The sequence below is a fragment of the Hevea brasiliensis genome, chromosome 13 (assembly GCF_030052815.1).
Source record: "Hevea brasiliensis isolate MT/VB/25A 57/8 chromosome 13, ASM3005281v1, whole genome shotgun sequence".
Lineage (NCBI taxonomy): Eukaryota > Viridiplantae > Streptophyta > Magnoliopsida > Malpighiales > Euphorbiaceae > Hevea > Hevea brasiliensis.
The window spans coordinates 88,445,828-88,462,637 of record NC_079505.1 but is presented as its reverse complement, the minus strand read 5'-3'; the positions used below and the strand labels follow the sequence as shown (position 1 = coordinate 88,462,637).

The following is a 16,810-nucleotide window of genomic DNA, read 5'->3' as shown; positions in this document are numbered from 1 at the left end:
TCCTTTGGCATTTCACTTTTCTGTTAATGGTCACCTCTTTTCTCTTTGACAAGCCATTCTTCTCTTTGAACAAAGGGCAATCAATTTATACCCTAAATTAATTGCTTGTTCATGAAGGGACAATTATGAGGGTCAGTTCGTTATATATAATTATGATAAGCATGATGCATGAGTATAATCAGGTTGCTAGTTTTTTTCCCAACAAGGATAAACATATCATTAAAGAGGGCCTAAAATGGCAATGCAAATTGCACAAGTATTTATTGAAAGCCATGGCCAAAATAGGTGAAAATCTAAAAAATCAGACCTGAACCTAGCCAAAAACTAAGATAGGCTCTAAAGTTCAAAATGCATGAGCCCTAGGCTAGGAAACAAGTCTTCAACCCTGCTAGAAAGATCCTTTCTTTATTCTTTTTATTAATTCAATCCTTTTCAAACATAATTTTAACCTTTCTCTCCTTGCCCTTTTTTAGCCTTTCATTAGTTACCCTTCTCTCATCCCATCCAAATCCAAAGAGAGCAACTCCACAATCTTGGCTGAAACAGAAGTCAAACAAAGCCATTCAAAATAAAGGAAGGAAAACGCAGGTCTCCAAACCGAAGTCCCTCACTATGAATGCGCGAGTCAGGCCTACAACACAATTCTGAGCTATAATGTGAAAAGTGTTGCGAGAAAATCTGCTGATGTCAACTGGAATGATGCTGATTGTTATTGCAATTAATTGGTTTGGTTAAAAGTTGGGGGGCTGGTTCTTAATAATTACCAGTAGATTTTTTGTGTTCGTTTTGGGATTGGAGATCACAGCTCAAATTAAATCTACAACAGTAAGATTTACCTGTGAAATATGAGGAAATGGAATCAACTCATATGAAGCTTGAGTTCTGCTGTTTCTGGGTTTCGCAAATGGCAAGAGAAGGTACACCTACTACTACAATCTGTTGAAACGTAAAGTCAATCAATCTTCGGTTTAGTTCTACATCACTTTCATGTAGAACATTCACCACGGTGTCTCTGCTAACATAAGGATTCATATATAAATTTATAATAAACTGTATTTATTTATTTTTTATTTTAAATTATGATTATATTTTTTGAATTTTTAAATTATTCGATTTTTTATTCAAAATTATTTGGATAGCAATTCATGGGTATTGGACCGCTTGATTCATGTCTTATTTTATTATAATAATAATAATAATATCAATAATGATGATAAAAATAAGCAAATTGGTCCTCATTCCAATTAGTTTCTTTGCTTGTAGGGCTCAACAACTTCAATTTCGCATTATTCCCGGATGATCCTTTCAAATTTCTTTTACCAATCTTGCCCTTATTACTTCTTCACCATTATAATATAGAATTATAAATAAAGCAAATTTTATTTTATCTGTAATTATCCAAATCTTATTTAGTAATAAATTAAACAAAATATAAAAAAATAAATTAAAATAAAATAATTATTAAAAAACACTTAAAAATTTTTCTCAAAACAGTCAACCCAATTCATCGTTATCCCACTAGGGGGTTGAATTGGATGAGTAAATATTCAAGCATGAGTCTATTAGATGAGTAAGTAATATATCTTTAATTACTCGATCAACCTTTAAAAAAAAATTAAAATTTTTAATAAAAATAATTTTAAATCACTAATTTCAAATTAATTGTAAAAGTGAATTATAATAAATATTTAAGTATTGCCATTATTAATAAATTAATTATTGTATACTTATTAAAACATCTATAAATTTTAATTCGATCAAACACTTTAGCCTGTATATTTTAACACTAAATTTTAGTTGAATGGCTATTTAGTCTATGAATTTCATCATTATAAACTCATTTGTCCATCAATTTTAGAAAAAATAGGTTAAAATATCTTTATAATTACTAGTTTTTATGAGAATTTTAATTTTTTTTCTTTAAGTATTAATAATTAAATGGATGGAAGGATAAAAGTATTTGACAGAATTAAATTTTAAAGATGTTTTAAAAAATTTTAAAAAATATAAAGATGAAATTATTAATAATGTCAAAAGAAATTATAATTCACATTAACTTAAAAAAAATGTAATTTTATTAATTTTATTTAAAATTAAAATAATTTAATTTCAGTTTTAAATTAATTTATTTATACTGTTCCTTTTCGATCACGTGCACCTGACCTTCCAGGCACGATCCCAGAGCTATGATACCCGAGAAAATAATTTCCCAATTTTTCATCTTTGCGCCTGAATCTCACTTTCCAATGCGGCTCGATGAAAATTCCCTGGGCCCTCATACAAAAGCAAAGGGAAGAATATATTAGAGTAATTATTATAAGTGACTACTTAATTTTATATATATTTTTATAAACATAATTAAATTTTATTTTTTATTAATTTTTAATTTAATTTTATAAAATTTATTATAATATAAAATTAAAAAATTTTAAATTAATTCATTAATTTAGTTTTTATTTTATAAATAAAATTATTTAATTAATAATTACGAATAAAAAAATAAAAAAAGAAAGAATTTAAATGTGAGAGAAATAATGAGATGTGTTTTATGTATTTTATTTTATTTTTTTAAATAATAAAATAAAATAATTTTTTTTATAAAATACTTAATAGATTAATTTAAAAATTTTTAATTTTTATTTATAATAATTTTATAAAATTTAATAAATTTTATAAAAAAATAATTTAATAATTTTATAAAAATATTTAAAAAATTAAGTAATGACGTGTGATACATACTTAATAAGTTATCATCATTCGATGTCAATTTGGAGAGACTTAAGAGACATTAGGTGGAAGAGAGCGCGTGGTGGTGGCTTCCTGGACCGTGTGGGCTCCAGAAAACCGATCTGATAAAACTATGCGAGAGGTAATGAACGTTCGAGAAGTGTGTAAGAGCTTCTTGGACCAAATCGGATTATATATATACTTTAAAATTGATTTTTTAAAATAAAAAAATATATTTATTATAAAATTAAGTTAATATAAGAATAAAATTAATTTATATTAAAAAATATATAAAATTAATTAAAATATTTATATAAAATACATAAATTTATTTACAATTTAATTTTAATAGTTGATTGGTTGATTTTTATATAAAAATATAAAACTGCATTAAAAAAAAAAAAACAAAGAATGAGACCCAAGCCAAAGTCTTCAAACCACATGTTACGTTGGCGAAATTGACGAAACAATTTTAAGAGGCCCCATTCGCTCAAAAGACTTTTTTTTTTTCTTTTTATTTTTTAAAAATAGAACAAAAATATATAAGTTGAAGATAAAATTAAGGATGTGCATGAATTATTAAATTAAGCCGACGAAATTTAATTAGCTTAATGTAAATGTGTTTGATTTTATTATATTATTAAATAATAATTTTTAAAATTTTTAATTATTGACATAATTTTATTTAATTTAATAGCTAAACTAATTAAAATAATTAAATTTTTATTATAATTTATTATTTAATATATTAATATTATATTATTTTAATTATGCATTAATACTAATTAATTAAAATAAAGAATGAAAATAATATGTTTTTATCTATTTAAATTAAGTTAAATTAAATAATTTTTTTAATTATTTTTTGGACCCTTTAGTTACAATTCGGAACGCAGTCCACATCATAGCCTTGCCTCAACCGCACCATAAAAATCTGATCACAGTGTCGAACTGCAAAAATAAAATATTCAAGGCTACTTTCGCCGGGGACTTGAAGTTCCCATAAAACGACAAACATGATGGCACAGTCGTAATTAACTTCAATTCCGAGGTTTAATGTCCCAATAAAAATTATTTAAAAAAATGACGGAAATTATATATTTTTTCTTTATTGTATTTTTTTTTTTATTTATCTTTTGTTATTTCAGTTGATTAGATAATAGAAAGGCATGAGGTAGCTCTTCTATGGCGGTGAGTCTTGTACGCTTCCTCATCTCCTCTTGACAAAAGAAAGGCGAAGAAAAGACTTTTAACACGAATTCCTTATTTCCATATTAAAAGCGGTCCTTGGTGGAGAATTATCGTCGGCCGGCCGTCGCACCTGTGATTTCGGCGAGGGAGGTGTTTTGGAGGGAGAAAGCGGACTTTGTCTCTCTCACACGCTTTCTCTCTATCCATCTGATGGTTCTGTTTGCAGTGAGGGAAAGATAAGGACGCGTTTGGTTTGAAGAGAAAGCAAACCGAAAATGAATGGTCAGAGTAATGGGACAGCGATTGGAAATGGATTTGGAAGTGTAGAGACTGAATACATTAGGAGACATCATAGGCATGATCCTGCTGATCATCAGTGTAGCTCTGCTCTCGTTAAGCACATCAAAGCTCCTGTTCATCTTGTAAATCTCTCCCTCTTTCTCTGTCTCTCCTTCTACATAGTAATGTTTAGATACCGTTTTTTTCTAGATTGTTTAGATATCCATTTTTTTGAATGTTTTTTCTTTATTGATTAATGGCTTGTTAGTATTGCGTGTCTCAAAAGCTTCTATACTCTCTGAATTTTTCCTTATTTGCGTATTGATGCTGTGATTGAGGGGCTGTTCTTGTGTGAATTGTTTCTGTAATTTCTTTTCTAATATTCGACCATTTTCATATTGAGTGATTCATCTTGATCCAGGATGTCCCCTTTTTCTCTCCTCCTGCGTAGATGATCCTGTGCTAGACTCGTGTTCATTTAGAGTATTCGATACTTGGAACTTTACTCTTTGCCTTTCTGGTCGCATGCTGGGAAAACCGAGGAAATGAGAAAATGAACATAAATTCATCATATAATATATATTGTTACCGTTTAGAGTGGAGCGGAGAAAGAGAATTCATATAGTGGTGCCAAATTTTTGGATACTCCAAATTTTTTGGATAAAGGGTGTAGTTGAGTTGAGTTGTTACACACACACACATGGTGTCAAAAAATTTATAATTAGCTATTAAACTGATTTTTGCAAGTATACTATGCACAGTTAAGTGTAAAACTTAGAATTTAAGATGAGCAAGGTGCTAATCTCTCACATCTCTTATAGAGCAAGCCAAATAGAGTTGAAATGAGGAAGTTGCATTGAAATGAAAAGCTTTAAGTTATAGTTGTGCTGCTTGCCTTGGCTTCGTACATGCATTTCAGATTCCTTAAGGTTTTTGTAAGGGGTATTATGATTTGCTACATTTTCTAACAGAGTCTGTTGTAGGTTTTTGGAAAACAATGAAAGCGAAGAATTCTGTTTCACCTTATGGTTGAGGAAACCATTTGTTCCAGTATAATTGTGCCAAATGCAATTATTAATCTAGTTGAGATTCGCATTTATTGTTTAAGTGATTGACATGAAACATGAGATAAAGTTCTTGTTTTCTTTTTCTTCATCAATTATTTTTGCCAACCAACTGGTTGGTTAATATTGGAGAATCCTGATTGAAAAAGAATGTGCATGTAAAAGAATATCCATAATGAATTAATAGTTGATGTGGAAATAATTAGTCTTTCACGAATCATATCGGATTCCATTTTATCTGTAAATTCAAAGTTACAATTGGGGAATTGTGTAGTCACTTCTAAATGATGCCTTGCATTGTTTTCAATAGGTTTGGTCTCTCGTGAGGAGATTTGATCAACCACAGAAGTATAAGCCATTTATTAGGAGGTGTGTTGCGCAGGGGAACCTTCAGATTGGCAGTGTTAGAGAAATTGATGTAAAGTCTGGGCTTCCTGCCACTACAAGTACTGAAAGATTGGAGTTTCTTGATGATGATGAGCATATCCTCAGCATCAGGATTGTTGGTGGGGATCATAGATTGAGGGTATGGAGTCTCTTATTCTCTTTCTGTTCCTCATTTTAACTTCTTTTCTTCAATCATTCCCATTTATATTAAGTGTTCCATCTATATATATATATATATATATATATATATATGGAAAGTCAGTTTTTTTTGCCCTCTATGATTCTTAAGTTTGTGTGTTTATGACTTTATGCTGTACATACAATGAGCTTGCAGTAAGGTTGATGTGTTTATTGTAGAATATTAGGCAAAAGGTCATATTATTTCATATCAGATATTAGGGATTTACATGCTTTGAAGTTATAATCTCATTGTGATTTTAAGTAGAGTCCAAAAACATAGTTGGGTTTCGTATTTTCTTGCCAAATGTCTTGATAACTTTCTTTGTTAATGTAATTGCTTTTTATGAATAGTTTGATTGGAATTAAATTATATTCCAGAAGTTTTTAAGGTTTGGCACTGAAAAAGAGTTGTGAGTTCTCTTCCTTGAATTTCAAATTATATGTATTCGATTGACCTGAAGGAGCCTAGCTGTCTTCACCCCTTTTTTCTTTGTGCTCCAGAACTATTCTTCAATCATTTCCCTCCATCCAGAGATCATTGATGGAAGACCAGGGACTCTGGTGATCGAGTCATTTGTGGTGGATGTACCTGAAGGGAATACCAAGGATGAAACGTGCTACTTTGTTGAAGCTCTGATCAAATGCAATCTCAAATCACTAACTGACGTGTCAGAGCAGCTTGCAGTGCAGGATCGAACTGAACCCATTAATTGCATCTGAGGAACATTAGACAGGACTCTGGAGATGTGGTGGAGGCTATGGTTGCAAAGGATGAAGCTTCCAGGACTCTGACACTCTGGATACGGACTGGCTGTAGTACTTTCTTTCATCTTCCAGACACTGTTGCACTCTTTTTCCTTGATTGTGATGTTCTCCTCCTCAATTTATTTGCTGGATTTCCTATCTACAGTAGCTCAAGAACCACTCTTATAAAGGTTTAAACTTGCTTGTGAGTTGTGAATGAAAGAGTACAAAAGTAAAAACTAGGTTTTTCTTAGTGATGTCCAGCATTTTGTCTGTGGTAGTAGCTTTATGTTGTATATATGTGTGTTGGAAGGAGTTGTTTTGTATCTGTTGTCTTTCCTTTATAGTTTTAGGTGTAGGTAGAGAAGTTTGGTGATATGAATTGTCTAGGACCTTAAACCATTTGTTCTAAAAGCTGTAGCTAATATAGAGGTACATATGTTTGTCATATTCTATTATGCTCAATTTACGTACCATGTGTGAAGCTATCCTTTTAGGGGTATTTGATACTAAGTTAACAAGAGATAATTATTACCCTTGTAATTTTTAATCTTTTATTAATATTGTTTAGATAATTAAAGAGATTATATTAACTTTCACTTTGTAACATCTAAGCCTTCTTGAGGATTAAATGGTAATCTTAAGGAGTATAAATTAATAATTATTCTTATTAAAAGTTTAAAACTTATGTGAATAATATTTAATAATTGATTATTTAATTTCATGCCAAACATATCCTTAGTGGCATGATCTTCATTAGCTTTTATCATAATGCTAGGCAATTTATAAAGGAAAGGGTTTCTTCCTCTAGTGATGTGCATTCAAGGTTCACTGAATGTTTAGTGAAGTTTTTTTGGTATGGAACTGTGCCAATCAAACATTTCCAGATTATCCCTTCTGCAAACCACACTGGTAGGGTTGGGGTTTCCTAGTTCCCTTCGTGGCTCGCAACCTCCGTGGGTTTTGTGATGTGATGAAACATTATAGATTACTAAGAGATTAGAAACTGCGGCGCTTGTCCCTCATGAGTATTATCCATCACGATTCACACCATATAATTAGCAAGAGTTCCTCAATCCACTGTAATGATGCCAATACTGAAAGAGGATGCTAAAAATTACTGTTTCAAAAACTGAGTTTAAATGTTAAATTCATGAATTGTTATGGAACAAATTTTATGAACGCTTACTCCAACAATCTGCACTAAAATTAAAACGACTATTTTTCAAGACTTGAGTAAAAGTTTTAAGATAACATCAGATACATGTCCAAAATTTCACCCCGAATGGAGTAAACGTTAAAATAATACGTGTAATTTGTAAGTGGTGCGTGATTTCTGTAAATTTTGGATTTTTTTTTTTATAACAATTAAGGGTGCAGATAGTAATGGAGATGATTGGGATGCATGAATAGAATTTGTACTACACACTTGATGAAAATGTGAATGGGGGTATTTCAGAATAAATTATATAAATAATTACCTGTACTGTTTTAAATACACTGTACAGAACTCCCCCTATGGTTGGCTTGATTACAAGATTAAGCCAACACAAGCTCCCCTTCTTCTTGCTGTTCTTGTTGCTCAGCTTGCCGACCCTCCCTATAAGGAAGAAGAATTCGCTTGATCTCTTCCGCACCAAGTGTTTCATACTCTAAAAGTGCATTTGCTAACTCATGTAGTGCCTTCTCGTGCTGAAAAAGGAAAACAGAGCAGTCAGCGGCTCCTAGAATTTGCGTTATCGGTAAACATAACAAATATGACTCTCGACTATACTTGGTGCTAAAGGTGCATTACCTAAAAGTTCAAGCAGTACAATTACACAGGAAATACAAAAGATAAGTTAATCCTTTGTGCCATTAGCCGATTATAAGTTGACGATGCCAAGTTGCGACTTACAAACTCAGCATGGTACCTCGTGTATACTCAAAACTTTCCTTCAGCACTTCTAGCAGCTAATGCATTACCAGCTTTTACTTACCCAAATATAAGCAGTTAACCAGATTAATGATAAAACTTGGAGACTTCATTTTTATTTTGATGGAAATAAATAACTTTTGTTTCATGAAGAACTTCATGGTAGTACTATGGCCTGGATGGAGAGAATAAGCAATGCCTCTTGTCCCTTTTAGTCAAAAATAAAATAGCCCTTGCTCACTCCACGAAGAAAAAATTAACAAAAAGAAAAAAAAAAACCTTGTCCAATAATAGCAGATAATCTCCCCCTAAAGCAAAGATATAGATTCTTAAGAACGAACCTTCTTTAATAGGGCTTTTACACGACCATACGCTTCTCTTAGGAGTTTCACCACCTGAACAATTGATTAAAAAAAATTCAGATTTGAGGGAAAGAAAAAAAAAAAAAAAGGAAGAAGCCACAATTTTTAACGTAAATAAGAACATGGATTTAAGAAGTATACTTCAGCATCAATTCGTGACTGCAGTTCTGAACTTGGTTGCTCTTTGATATGAACTGGCCCTATTGTATCGCTCATCCCACAATTTGATACCTTAAATAAGCATCAAGCCTTTAAATGTTTGTTTGCTTTTCATTCTATATGCACTAGATAAAATGAATGGAAATTTTAAAAGCATGGTGACATAATTATGCACATTGAATGATAACCAACTTCAGACAACTGTTTAAATATCATGGTTTTGAAACTTGATATGCCAAAAGGGAAAAAAAGGTTAGCAAGAAAATTAACTAACTGATATATAAAATCATAATTTATATGAAATATTGGAAAGGGTCCCACTTGCAAATGCAAGTATTTACCATATAATGCGCAAGTTCAGTAGCTGTATGAAGATCACCACTTGCTCCAGTAGTGATAAGGTCCTGACCAAATATAAGCTCTTCTGCAACTCTTCCCCCCATACAAACATCAAGACGAGCTAACAACTGCTTCTTGCTAATAGATGTCTCATCACTTGAAGGAAGCTGGGTAACCATTCCTAAAGCAGATCCACGCGGCACTATTGTTGCCTTGTGAATTGGATGTGCACCATCAGTGTTTAAGGCTACAATAGCATGGCCACTCTCATGATATGCAGTTAACTGGAAAAAAAAAAGTGTAGTAGTCAGTAACAATAATGAAAATCTAAATTAGATGATTCATAATGAGCTGAGTATATGCCAGATGTGAGTCTTGTTTGCCTGCTGTAAATGATTATAACAAACTCGAAGAAGCTTCAGCCCACAGATTGGGCACAGAAAAATCATGTAAGCTGAAATATCAACAGAACATGGCAATCAATTAAACCCTAATCAATAGCCTATATACCTTCTTTGATTCTTCTGAAATGAACATTGTTTTCCGCTCAGTGCCCATGATGATCCTGTCTTTTGCAAACTCTAAATGTGCAGCAGTTAAATACTCTGCACCTTCAACAGCAGCTTTAATGGCAGCAATGTTAACTAGGTTTGAAAGATCTGCTTCCAGAGAACAATTAACCGGTGAACATGAAAAAACATAACAGGGAAAACAAAAAATTTTGGCTTTATGAATTTTGATCAACATAAATGCTACTTCAATTGAACGAATCACCTGCACCATTGAAGCCTGGTGTGCCACGAGCAATTGCTTTAACATCTACATCATGTGCCAATGGTTTATCTTGCAAATAGAGCTCCAAAATATCTTGACGACCCTGTACATCTGGATTTGGAACAACAATCTAAAAATAGGGTTTTAGTCATATCTCCAAGAAGATTAATTTAAAGAACAAATTGACAATTACTAAACATATTAAAAGCAGGCATGTCTCATCACTCATGGCAGGTAGCTCATGTAAATATCCAGTTGGATCAATTGAATGAAACCTATACAAGCATTCACCCACTAGAAAATATCCCAAAAAGTAGAACTGACTGGCAGTAGAACCAAAAGTTCAGATATTCATAAAAAAGATTTTAACCTCATGATGCTTTCATCAAGAATAAGTAACTTCTGAATTTCAAAACTCAAAATAACAGAACTTACATGCCTGTCAAATCTACCAGGCCTGGTCAAAGCTGGATCAAGAATATCAGGCAAATTTGTTGCAGCCATCAGTATTATTCCCTGCAGGCAAAAATTGCACAAATTTCAAAAATGCACCAATGAACTTATTTAAGTCAGAGATACTAAGCTTGTTATCGTGTACCTCATTTTGTTCAAAACCATCCATTTCAACTAGTAGTTGGTGCAAAGTTTTCTTTGTATGGCCTTCCCATTGTTTTCGTGTAGATCCAACAGCATCAATTTCATCGATAAAAATGATGCATGGAGCCTGTGAAATCATTAATGTTAAAGGTAAGGATAATAGCACGCAATCACCATATGGCAATAAAAGATGTAGCTTTAGATTTAGAAGAGATTTGATAATATTCAGTTACAGACGTTAACGAAAAACAACATGGATGTGATTGACTTGGGAAATATATTTATTCTTAATTAAGTCTGCACTTCTTTCTCCTTTTTTTGGTACACCATAAATCACCTTCATTTTACTCTTTCTAAAAATTATATCACAATACGCAAAAATGAGAAGCTCAACTTAGTTGAGGCTCACAGTAAAACATAAAATAAAATAACTGTTTAGTTGAGGCACATTATAGGGCTTCTAATTTTTAAATTTTGTCTCTTCCTTTTTTTCATCTTTTTTTTTTTTTTAAGGTTTTCCCCTGCTGAATTTTCAGGGAAAAAAAAGTCACAAAGATTATTAACCTTTTTTTTAGCTGCTTGAAATAAGGATCTCACACGCCGGGCACCAACACCAACAAACCTGGCATAAAAGCACCAACATGAGACTCAAACATCTCCAACACATTGTATAAGAGGATCATGTGCACTGTGCTACATGTTATAGATAGTTTGCATACTTTCCTTATATATTTCTGTTCATGATATTGCAATATAAATAGGGTGAACCCTAAGATGGGAGTGCATCAAACACCCTATCTTTATGGTATCAGATGCTAAACCTCCAGGGTTTTCTTCTCTGTTTTGTATTTCTTTTCCTTCCTCATTTCTTCCCTCAATGACAACAACCTATGCACCTCTCTCATCTTCCTCTATCTCTCCCTCTGCTTAGGATCCTCTAGGAGATCCAAAGAATTACAATAGCCATTAAAATTTTGCTCAACAACATCATTAAATTCAGACTTGTCTCATGAATCCACAGCTAAAAACACCATCCACTGCTAATTAAATAGGAACACTGCCTCTGCATTTCACATGTTGCTACCAAACCCACCAAGTGAGAGAGTCATCCCATATGAAGCAATTTGTAGGCATAGTCAACTTCTCGATTGTGGTTGACTGCCAGTCAACAGCCAATATTTGGCAAAGCAGTAAGCAAAGTGGAATGGATGGACCACACTGAAAAAAAATGCAAGCAGGGATGGCTACTGTCTTGTTTCCTGCTGAAACTCCTTCCCCAATAGTCCTTCCTTTCCTAAATGGAATAGTTCCCAATGAATAGTTCCCCAACTTGGATAGTGAGGGAGCGATTAGAGGGTTCACCTGCTTCCTTTTCTTCTTATTATAATTTATACAGAGAGATAGTCATATAACCTTTCCCAGAAGAGTTTTTTTGGCTTAAGAGAGCAAAGCCTTCAAACTTTTGCCAAGTAAAAGATTTCACTTATTATGCTGTTGGCAGGCATTAACAAAAAAAGCAAAGTTCCAAGCCTTTGGCAGCTAAGAGTGTTTCTCAGTACTGAACAACTCCACATGATCATTACTCTAACAGGAATGGTTAAGTAGGCTAGGAAAGGCTTTTCATCTACAAGCCTAAGAGGACAGGACAGAATCAAAGAAGATATCATTCAGATGCAAGGCCAATAAGATCCAGCAGCCAGCACAGCCTTAGGCAAGTGTTTCTGTGATAGCAACTGGTCAACTCTATTCCATTTTATCCCTTTTAAATGTCCACATGCCCAACAAGACATACCTCACTCATGTCGTGACCAAGAAAAACGGGACAAGAGACATTCTATTAGGACTTCATTTCATAATGAGAAAAAAAAACAAAAGAATCCACATAATAAGAGCATCCACCTAGAGGAAAGATGCAGACTAAAGCTGAACTTACATTTCCTCAAATTCAGATCCTGCCCTATAGAAAAAGGGTACCCCAGCTTCTCCAGCAATAGCCTTAAGGTGAGACATAAAATTAAAAAAAAAAAAAGAAAGGCCATCATCAGAATATGTGAGAAGAAGATAAACATACATAATCAGCATGGATGATTCATGGATTAAGGAAATTATCCATATTATAAAAAATTCAAATGCTATCGTGTTTAAACAATCTTTCAGTGCATATACATGTAGTGGAGCTATACTTTTTCCTAATGAATTGGCTTTGTGAAACATCTTTAGCCTGGTTATAAACCTTTATTTTATTCTGCTGAAGCATAAAAGTTCAAAAAATGAAGCTTTCGAGCTTTTCAACTGAGTTCATTTCTGATAATTCAATAAAAAATATAATGTAAAGCCAGTGTACAAGAATACACAAGGAAATACTTTACCTTGGCAAGCAATGTTTTTCCTGTACCAGGTGCTCCTGTCAAAAGAATTCCCTGTAAAGTAGGATTTATAGCTCAGTTAAAAAAAAAAAAAAGTAGGATTTATTGCATTATTTCAGTACAAGTCAGTAGGAAAAAAAGAAGCAAGTTTAAAAACAAAGAAAAATATATGTTTCTTAATGAGATTAGGACATTATTGCCGGTCCATGCATAGAAAATAACATATGACAATAGAGATGGCAAAAGTTCCGAACCCAATCAATTTTCCACGACCCTGCCCCGACCCTAATTTGTGCAGGGCGGGGACAGAAAGACCTTCTCTCTGCCCCGAAATCCCATAACCCGCCCCGTACAGTAATATATTATTATTTTTTATTAAAAAATAATTTATTTTTATATATTTATATATTTAAATATTATAATTTTAACAAAATATATAAATATATGGTTAAAATAATGTGTAAAATTTATATTTTTAATTATATTTTATTTTTTAATAAATAAATTTATATTACATATTTATAAATTAAAATAAAATAAATAAATAAATTTTCCGTGGGGAAACCCGCCCCGCTCTGCACCTCAACTGGGAATGCCCCGCCCCAACCCCGAACTCCTGTGGGGCAGGGACAGGAGAAGCGATCCCTGCCGCCGACCCGCCCTGTTGCCATTCCTATATGACAAGCGGTCATAAACAACAATATTATCATTTAGGATGTGAATAAATGAATCTAAGTGATTATTCAGTGCATAGTTGTGTGCTAAATGATTAAGATGTATGGAGAATCACACATTAAAAGTTAGACCCAGCAAGGCAAACCCACACCATTTTTCAACCCAAGATCAATCTCAAAACCTCAGCCTATCAACTACCTCCCAAAGCATTTTCAGTGTGAGTTATTTTTGCATAGGGCAATGCCATTAAACATTTGAGAATAAAACGTGATACTGAACAATTCTATGCAGAAAAAAGCATGAGATGCAAGGTAACGTGTGTGTGTATGTGTATGTAGCACAAACCTTTGGCAACTTCCCCCCAAGGCGAGTAAATTTTGCTGGGTTTTTGAGGTACTCCACTACTTCCTCGAGCTCCTGTTTTGCATCATCACAACCTTTGACATCCTTAAATGTTTTAACATTCTGCAACAAAACAAGAGTTGAAGAAGAATAGGACAAATTGTTGTATATCAAATCCAAGAATAAGAATGGCATATACTCTTCTCCAAAACATACAAGAATATTTGTTAAATTATAATCTATTGCAAAGTTAAATAGCATTCTTGAGGTCAACAATGAAACTAAGACCACATCCAGGGAGTCGATGTATTTCATTTCCATTCTCTAACTAAAAAAAATTATCAGCCCAACAACAAAATTAATTTACTTTGCTGCTATTCCAATATATACCATTTAAAACTTATTTTATATAGATCTTTATTCTGTCCATCCCAACAGGAAATACAAGTGCAATGCTACATAATTACAGAGACAATGTTATAAAACAGTGGAAATATGGGCACAAAAGATTGATATTTACTTTCTCTGGCATAACTTCTTTATTTAACTCTTTGGATGCATAAGAAGAAGTTGAGCCAACTCCTGAAGTTCCTATTCCGCCCAGGCTTCCAATATACTTCTGAAGAGCAGCTGCACCTATTACCCTGAGAACAATTTCTGTATTTGATAAGAGTAGAGACTAAAGAATCCAATAAGCAACCATTTTGCTTGTGCGTGTGAAACTCAGGAGTGAGATTTCTAAGTAAAGAAGAAAAGGATAAGAGAAAGGAAATATCAGATAAAATTGTCAGAAGTGAAGTAAATAAGAACTCATACCAAACCAATCCAACTGCAACAGTGAACAAGATAGTTGAGATCAGCTCTTGAGTGAATCGTGACTTGTTTGACACTTTAGGGTCAACCTATCAAAGAAAAGTATACAAAATCAGTGTTTAACACAACAATTTATCAATCTTCCAGTCTCCAATGCCAAATTATATTATGTTAACACTGCCCTTCTGAATGCAGAGTGACCAGGACAACAGTTTCTATATAAGTCTTACCATCACCACATGCAATGGTTGCTTCTCAGATATGCCAGGGTTCAAAAATGGCTCATCCATGTTTCCTGCTGCGCACTGCTTTAGTTCTTGTAACTACAAGTATACATCAAAATATTATGTCACAAATCAAGACAACAACAAAATAAGAAATGCAAAATAGGATAGACCAGAAGTTTTAAGAGGACAAAACCGGGGAGAATTGGCGTAAGCTTGGTGAGAATTAGAAGGTAGTGCAAAGTGTTATTAAAACAAAGACAACAAATCTAAAAACCAATAATTAAAAAAGCAAAAGTTTTATGCTGATTAAATTACCAAGGCAGGAAGACTGGATGGCTTTCCAGATTGTTCGTCTGGAAGATAATCAGCAATAGCATTAGTGACCACAAGCGCTCGAAGGTATTCTGCAACTCCTTTACTGTCCACTGCATGGTCTCTTTGTTCAAACCTCTTGATTACAGACTCGGGGCTGTTAAGAATAAGGGAAAATAAAAAAAAATAAATAAATAAATAAAATTGATTCTTTTTCTTACAGTTTGTCAACATCGAACAAGAAACTTAAACAAACCAAAAATGCTCAAAAACCTGTGCTTGTTGAGCTCGGCCAAGAGAGCGCTCTGCTTGTCGGCATCCTTAGGATTGGCATCAGCCTCAGCAATAAGGCGGTCCAAAAGCTTCTCTTGTTGCCAGAAAGGCCACCAAGTGAACCAGTGAGATGCCAAAAGCTTCTCCAATCCTCCCCTTGCTGATGCCCACAGACCAACAAGAAAGACTAGCAATGGTATATTGTTATTCACTCCTTGTTCTTGCAACAAATTCTCATTGTTTCCTTCGCTACCCATGGCATTCTCACTATGCATTTCGCTAGACTCCCTTCCCGAACGCCCCCGTGCAAGTTCATCAATTCCCGATACTCCAAAGCCAGAAACAGCGGAACTATCTCCACCGCTCAACTCATTGACTTTCGGTTTAATAGAATCGGAATTTGAATTCAATCCATAAGAAGTTAATTCAGAATTCAAATTGGCATTATCCGGGTGCAATGTACAAGAGATTGAGGGAGGGAGGAGACGAAATCTTAAACTTAGAAAAGTAAACAAGGAGATATTACTAGACAGAGAAAGAGAAGAATGGTAATGGTGGCGAGAGCATTGAAGGCGTTGTTTAGAAGTAGAATAGCAAGTGGGAGATAGTGAAGGCTTACAGAGAAGAGAAGCTTGTAGAGTAATAGTCATAACGGTTTATTAGGGTTTAACAGGTTACTAGACTGTGTCACTCGGCTTTCTATCTGCTGTAGCGTTTGTTTTATGCGAAAGAGTGTGTTGTTTGCTAATGGAAAAGAGGGAGTTTGAGACTTGAGAACCACAAGAATGGAAGGGAGGAGAGATTAGAGAAAGCGAAGCAGCTGCAATCTTATCTCGATTGAAATTGGCGCCGGCTTTGTGCGTCAAACTCTGGTGTTTTTCTATTGGCTATTACAAATCACTTTGTCCACTTAACCTTTGATTAACCTTTGAATTTGCGAACTCCTCTTCAATCCAACCGTTCAATTAAGACCAATGATAATGAACCGGCACAATCTCAATCTGAAAATTAGGATTTTACAAAATTCATTGATTTTTATTTTATCAATTCTCATTTAATTATTTTTAATTTAAAAAAATTATTT

General features: G+C 33.4%; 2 protein-coding genes across 2 annotated transcripts; one reads left to right on the top strand and one right to left on the bottom strand.

The window, feature by feature from the left end:
- The first annotated feature begins 3,862 nt into the window (after positions 1-3,862).
- LOC110646798 (abscisic acid receptor PYL8) lies at positions 3,863-7,020 on the top strand. The gene is made up of 3 exons (XM_021800346.2): positions 3,863-4,340; positions 5,572-5,787; positions 6,330-7,020. The coding sequence occupies exons 1-3, from the start codon at positions 4,194-4,196 to the stop codon at positions 6,546-6,548; spliced, it is 582 nt and encodes a 193-aa protein (XP_021656038.1). The 5' UTR covers positions 3,863-4,193; the 3' UTR covers positions 6,549-7,020.
- A 954-nt stretch (positions 7,021-7,974) lies between these two features.
- On the bottom strand, positions 7,975-16,587 carry LOC110646790 (ATP-dependent zinc metalloprotease FTSH 11, chloroplastic/mitochondrial). The gene is made up of 17 exons (XM_021800337.2): positions 15,727-16,587; positions 15,457-15,610; positions 15,145-15,237; positions 14,918-15,003; positions 14,622-14,745; positions 14,105-14,224; positions 13,088-13,138; positions 12,652-12,713; positions 11,283-11,340; positions 10,720-10,845; positions 10,557-10,637; positions 10,122-10,251; positions 9,858-10,006; positions 9,350-9,631; positions 8,991-9,080; positions 8,829-8,882; positions 7,975-8,264 (listed from the first exon to the last, which is right to left on the bottom strand). The coding sequence occupies exons 1-17, from the start codon at positions 16,374-16,376 to the stop codon at positions 8,112-8,114; spliced, it is 2,463 nt and encodes an 820-aa protein (XP_021656029.2). The 5' UTR covers positions 16,377-16,587; the 3' UTR covers positions 7,975-8,111.
- Positions 16,588-16,810: the final 223 nt, after the last annotated feature.

Coding starts and splice junctions, on each gene's coding strand:
- LOC110646798 (XM_021800346.2), top strand. CDS start 4,194: ATGAATGGTCAGAGTAATGGGACAGCGATTGGAAATGGATTTGGAAGT. Junction 4,341..5,571: donor TCAAAGCTCCTGTTCATCTT/GTAAATCTCTCC, acceptor TGTTTTCAATAG/GTTTGGTCTCTCGTGAGGAG. Junction 5,788..6,329: donor GTGGGGATCATAGATTGAGG/GTATGGAGTCTC, acceptor TTTGTGCTCCAG/AACTATTCTTCAATCATTTC.
- LOC110646790 (XM_021800337.2), bottom strand. CDS start 16,376: ATGACTATTACTCTACAAGCTTCTCTTCTCTGTAAGCCTTCACTATCT. Junction 11,341..12,651: donor GGATCTGAATTTGAGGAAAT/GTAAGTTCAGCT, acceptor CTTTTATGCCAG/GTTTGTTGGTGTTGGTGCCC. Junction 10,846..11,282: donor TTCAAGCAGCTAAAAAAAAG/GTTAATAATCTT, acceptor ATGATTTCACAG/GCTCCATGCATCATTTTTAT.